General features: G+C 56.7%; 1 protein-coding gene across 1 annotated transcript; it reads left to right on the forward strand.

Moving 5' to 3' along the window:
• Window positions 1-1,645: 1,645 nt before the first annotated feature.
• LOC120391885 (perilipin-3-like) lies at window positions 1,646-2,106 on the forward strand. The gene has a single exon (XM_039516117.1). It carries the CDS (start codon window positions 1,660-1,662, stop codon window positions 1,921-1,923), a length of 264 nt encoding a protein of 87 aa, XP_039372051.1. The 5' UTR covers window positions 1,646-1,659; the 3' UTR covers window positions 1,924-2,106.
• Window positions 2,107-6,437: the final 4,331 nt, after the last annotated feature.

Genomic DNA, 6,437 nt, shown 5'->3' on the forward strand with positions numbered 1-6,437 from the left:
CGGTTCTGTGTTCAAGTCCTACCCCCCAACACACCTGCCTAATGCTCTGGGAGGGAGTTTGGTGCAGGAGGGGGGTTGGGGGGCAGGCTCTGGGAGGAAGTTTGGGTGTGGACTCTGGGTTGGGTCAGGGAGTCAGGGGGAGAAGTGGGGGCGGGGGCCGGGCTTTGGGAGGGAGTTTGGGTGCAGGAGGGGGGTTGGGGGACAGGCTCTGGGAGATAGTTTGGGTGTGGGCTCTGGGCTGGAGCAGGGGTGGAGGAGTAGGGGCGGGGGTGGGCTCTGGGAGGGAGTTTGTATGCAGGCTCTGGGCTGGAGCAGGGGCTTGGAGTGTGGGAGAGGGTGAGGGGTGCAGCGCTTACCTTGGGAGGCTCCCGAAAGTGACCTGCACACCCCTCTGGCAGCGGCTCCTAGGCGGAGGGGCCAGAGGGTCTCTGCGCGCCACTGCCCACAGGCACTGCCCCCGCAGCTCCCATTGGCCGCAGTCCCCGGCCAATGGGAGCTGTGGAGTCAGCGCTTGGGGGGGGCAGCATGTGGAGACCCCCCCCGGACCATAGGGCCATTTCACCCGTTTCCGGGAGTGGCGTGGAGCAGGGCCAGGCAGGAAGCTGTCTTAGCTCTGCTGCGAGTGGCGGCTGGAGCCCGCCGGGCCCTTTTAAATCGCCCGGGGCAGCAGGCGGGGCTGGGAGACGCTCCAGGGCAGACACGCGGGGACCCAGCCCTGAACCTTGGTGGAGCCAGGCCCACGGGCCCTGACTATTCCTGGAGCATGGGCACCACAGGCCCAGATAACTTGCCGCCCACCGTGGGGCTGGGCCGCTGCCCAAGGCACCCCGCTCGCTTAGAGAAGGGAGAGCCCGTTCCCACACCCAGACACAGTGCGGCAGGAAGGGCCTTCCCCTCTCTCCCTGCAGTGCCCTGGCTCAGAAAGTCAGGACTCCCAGCAGGGGCAGAAAGCCCAGAGCCGGTCCCCCGGGTTGGAGTGGGAGCTGGTGCAAGTCAATCCTTTTTCCTTAACCCCCCCGCCGCCCCCCGGGGCTATTTCCCTTGGTTTAGTTTGCAGTGAACAGGGTGGTCAGCATGCCCTTGGTCGCCTCCGTTTACGAGCTGGCCCCTGCTGCCTCCTGCCCCAGCACCGAACCCACCTGCAAGCTGGCAGAGAAAGACGCGGAGCCTGGGGCCGCTGCAGCCGTCTCTCCTGCCCAGCTGGCTGCAGCTGAACGGGGTGAGTGAGTCGTGGGTCGGCGGCCGGAGCTTGGGGAGTAGGAGGGGAACCTGAGGGTGAAGCTGGAGATTCCAGCCGCTGGGAGAAGCCGGACTGGTTCTGATCCTTTCCCTCAAGGATTCTTGCACTGGGCGCTCCCAGGAATCGGGGCTCTCTCGGGGCGTGGCAGCGTCATTCCCAGAGCGGGGAGATCGACTGGAACCAGCACACTAAAAACGGCAGCGGAGCCAGGGCTGCACCGGCGGCAGCACAGACTAGCTGCCTCGAGCCCGCTCCCGGCTGCAACCCTAGGAGCATCCTTGGGGCGGCTAGTCCGGCTGTGCAGCTGTTCTTAGCATGCTGGCTCGAGGACAGCGAGCTGGACCTGGGTCTGACAGGGGCGCTCTCTGTTCGCCTATCACACTCTGTCATGGGTAGGGGCTCAGCAAGTGCATCAGAACATGGCGGAGCTGCACGGGTACTTCTCCTCGGCCAACTCCTTCCAGGACTTGTCTGGCAACGTCCTAAGCCAGAGCCGGGAGAAGGTGGCCAAAGCTTGGGAGGCCTTGGATGAAGTGATGGATTTTCTGTTGCAGAACCCTCCTGTAACGTGGCTTGTGGAATCCTTGGTTTCCCTTGAAGGGGAGCTGCTGGAGACAGAGGAGAAGCCGGATATATTGAAAGTCCTGAAACACTACGAGCCTCAGGACTGCAAAGATGACTAGCTAGTCAGCTTCCGCCGGCAGACCAACCAAACCCTTTGAGCAGACAGAGACCTAACCCTAAACCTCTACTAGGAGCTTCGGTTTTACTCTAGCCCTCGTGGGATACCCCCCAAATGTGACCCCCCCCCAAGTTAAATAGCCATATCCAATAAACGGAAGGCTTTGTCTTCCACGCATCCCAGATCTCTTCCAAGCCAAGACAGCTGGTGCCAGTTAGCTGGCTTCCTGTTCGTTGCAATTAAGGGAACACCTAACTAATTCTCTCTTCGGTGACCTTACTGTACATGTTTGTCCTTGGCACGGTTATATTCCCAAACGGTAACGCTCCTGGAATGAGTTATGGTCAGTTATTTCACCGAAGAAGGTGGAAGGGTAAGTAGTTGGCTCTCAGGTAGAGGAGAAGCCTGGTCTACACTGGGGGGGGGTTGATGTAAGATACGTAACTTCAGCTATGGGAACGCCGTAGCTGAAGTCAACGTATCTTATTTTGACTTATCTCCCGTCCTCACGGCGCGGGATCAACAGCCCCTGTCGACTCCACGTCCGCCGCTCGTCCTGGTGGAGTTCCGGAGTCGACAGGAGCACGTTTGGGGATCGATATATCGCGTATAGACGAGACGCGATATATCGATCCCTGATAAATCAATCGCTACCCGCCGATCGGGCAGATAGTCTAGACATACCCCTAGCCTTACCATTAAACTTGACTTCAAATGTCAAATGACTTCAAAGGCGATCTCAGCCACCGCTGGCCTGGAACCCAGGAACTCACCACCACCAGTTTGGGACAGGAAGTGATGGATACCGTAACTCAGCAAGATCACGGAGAGCATTTATTTTTAGAAGGTTCTGGAATTTGGCCAGGACAGCAAGATTAACCACCTCTTTTCTCTGCGTCCATGGGCCACGAGCTCTCAGAGCGACAACGTCCTTGCTAAAAGACAGCCCCACCCATGGGCATCTTGATGTGAACCTGAGGCACTGACACGGTCATGACTTCCAGAGAAGAGCATCACCCACTGAATTAGCAACAGCGGCACTTCCTCCAGCACAGGGATGTCCAGGGGGGGTGGCCCATTCACATTCCCTTCTAGCTTGTCCTGCTTAGCTCTGAGAGCTCAGCCAGTGGGTGGCTGATTTCCCACAACGTCAAGGAGATTCCTCAGGCTAAGGATGGACCAAAGCTCAACCGCCCGGATGGCCTAATCACCCGAAATACACACATAAAAACGAGGGGTCTCGGATTCCCCTCACCTGTCTCCTGGGGGCTGGACCAGCTAGACAGGGCAGGCAGCAACCCCCCTCTCATTTTCCCTGTGCCCACAACAGTCTCCTGCCCCACACCCTCTTAGTCTGCTTTGTGCCCCCGCCTCTAATTGCTGTTCCCTGCCTAGCTCCACACCCACGGTCTCCCTGCTGCCCGCAGGGCCAGTCTCTGCATCCACCTTTCCTCTGCCAGAGCCTCGCACAGTGATGAAGGCGCCATCTTGCCTGAGGGCGGCCTGACTTCCCCCCTGTTGACACTACGGGACGACGGTAGCCACCATTACCGGGGCTCAGGCTCACTTCTGCCTACCAAGGTTAAGGGGCTATAAAGGCCGTTGTGCTGGCTTCAGGCCCATTGACATGAAGGCGCGATGGCGGCCATTTTGGCTACGGGAAAAATTTCAGCAGGAGGCCAAAACCAAGGAGAACCCTTTAAAAGCCACCCAAACATCAGGAGAGCTGGCGACATTTCTACCCTCCCCCCGTTCCAACGGAGTTCCCAGCCCCCAGCCAATTTCATTTCAGCTACCCACCTCCAACAGATGCCCTTCATCTTACACCCCGCTCCCCCCATCACGGCCCTTCGGACAAATCCCCCACCTCCCTCACACTGTCCCTAGCACACAGATAGCCCCCCATCACCAAAGTAACTGAGCGCCTCACACTCCCCCCGCCAACCCCTCAGGCAGGGCAGTGCGGTTACCCCCACGGTGGAGATGGGGAACCGGAGCGGTGAGAGGCTAAGCTAGTCTCAGCAGGAGCCAGGGGCAGATCAGGGACTTGGGCTCCTGGTCTCTCAAGACTGAGGCTGGCACCCTAACCCCTGGGCCAGCCTTCCTCCCTAGAGGGGGGGACGCCTTTGCAGCTGTTTGTAGGGAGGGGAAGGCCGAGGGAGCAGCGGTGTGGATCAGTGGAGTCTCACCAGCCCCAGGAAATGGAGTGGAGGATCACTAAGGTGATCACCAGGCCTGGGCAGGTCCCTTCTAGCTCCTAGAATACAGGGTGTACAAAGATGGCTTGAGATCACCTTGAACCCTGACCCCGAGCATAGGAGCTGAGTCACTACGAATCAGGCCCTAGTGGTGAAACTCACCCCCATGTAGGTCCTGAGTGAATTTGGGCCATTCTTTGCAGAACACGATTGCGGAGGTCTAGTGCTCTGCCAAATGCCACCAACCCTTACACAGTAACTCGTCGGCTCCCCAACCTATAAAGCCAAAGGGGAGAGAATTGGCAAAGCAGGACTCCAGCCATGGTAAACCGCACGGTGCACGGACACGCTCCTGGGGAGTACGTGCAGCGCTGACACGGGGGGCCAGGTTAGCATGTTCACGAGCGCTACGCTAACAGCAGCGGCGTCACACCGACATCACGTGCGTCAGGCCAGCACATCCTTTAGCTCTGCTCCACCCTGACACTACCATGCTGGGACCAGCCTGGTTGCAATGGGCCCTAAGGAAAGACGAGGGCAGTAAGTCTTAGAATTAGGCATCCCCTCTGATTAGCAATCTCAAGCCCTACAAGACAAAGTGGTGGTGTGGGTGAGGGACCAGCCCGAGACTCAGGAGGGCTGGGTTCGATTCCTGGCTTGACACAGATTTTCTGTGCCCTTGGCCACATCACTTAACTCCTCCGGGCCTCTCCCCCTTGTAAAGGGGAGATGATGCTTTTCTGCCTTTCATCTTGTCCGTTTCTAGACTGTAAGCTCTTCAGAGCAGACAGCACTCTCTCTAAGACTATGGCTACACTACAAAGCGAAAAGCCACGCAGCGTAGCTGCTGTGTCAGCAGAAGAGAGCTCTCCTGCCGACAAAAAGCTTTCACCCCCCACAAGCAGCAGTGGTTTTGTTGGCAGCAGAGCTCTCCTGCCGCCAAAGTACTATTCACACTGGTGCTTTTCATTGGTAAAACTTTTGTTGTTCGGGTGCGTATTTTTTTTTTTTTTTAACACCCCCGAACAACCAAAGTTTTGCCGACGAAGTGCCAGAGGACACAAATCCTTAGTCTGTGCAGCACCCGGCACGATAGGGCCCTGGGTCTTTGGTTGCGCCTGTACGGACACCCATAATACAAACCATCAAGCCATGCTCCCTACACACTGGGTTTGTGAAGGACGCACTCTGCAAACAGTGGTTCGTAAATAAGACCCCGATGCTGGCTGCAGCCAGTGTTTAAATTTAGTGGGTAAAAAGAGTCACGCTGGTTTATTAAGATTCTGTTTCTAAAAGTTTACAGTGCAGAGGACCAGCGAGGAATATAAAACCGGAGTTAAGCTGCAGGTTCAGGAAGTTGGGGGGGTTGATTTGGAACAAGCTACCCTAGTGGCCTGTTAAGTGCTGCCTTGTTCTGCAACTCATCTGCCTGCAGTGCAAAGGAGACAGTCGGAACACTCATCTTCCTTTTCAGATGGACAAGTCTTTATTTTACATATACAAAAGCTTAAGATCCTTCCGAAACACATCAAAACCTAAAGATGTTTCCTACTCCTGCTGCCTGAGATGAAGCCCTCACGCTGTCGTTATTCATAAGCAACTCTCTTTTTCAAGTGGATTTTAAATAAAAGCAGCCAGTGGCAGCCCCCCATACTAGGGACATCCCTCAAAGAAGCATGACAATGCAGTGCTCCATTCTCAGCCTTCAGTTCGCTGGTGGAATGATACAGCCTCTGGCTTTAAGTGGCCTGGGGGCTGCGGGAGAGGACGTCCCCACATGATTATGGGGCTTCAGAGCAGTAGGGAACTGGGAGGGCTAATGGGCTGGAGATTTCCTGTTCGAAGGTCGTGATAAACATGCCCTGCAAAGTGCGGTTACACCACGGTAGGATCTGTACTCAGTGTTGGCATACCATGTTTCCATGCCAGAGCTCTGCTGACTTTTCACCCACACCAAGTTTTGGCCCTGAAGAACCAGCACAGCTTTGGGACCACACGCTGGAGTCAACTGGGTCGTGCAGAATAGCTGCAACCCAACAGCAGAATCTCCAGGTCTGGGGAGGACAGAAAGAATCCAGGTGATTGTCATATCCCCGGCTGGGGCGGGCAGTACCACCCCATCGTCTCCGGCTTGTAAGACGGGCCAGGCTGGATCTGGTGCTGCAGGGCGACGAAACGTGGGAGCCCTTGGGCGTTATTTTTACAGTCACATGCCCGAGTCTAACCGCACTTCCAAAGGAAGCACAAAGGACGTCCCTCCTCACCCTAGGGTTACAGCCATCATCCGGGGCTCAAGAAAATAGACGAATAAATGATA

This window comes from Mauremys reevesii, linkage group 26, assembly GCF_016161935.1.
Source record: "Mauremys reevesii isolate NIE-2019 linkage group 26, ASM1616193v1, whole genome shotgun sequence".
Taxonomy (NCBI): Eukaryota; Metazoa; Chordata; order Testudines; family Geoemydidae; genus Mauremys; species Mauremys reevesii.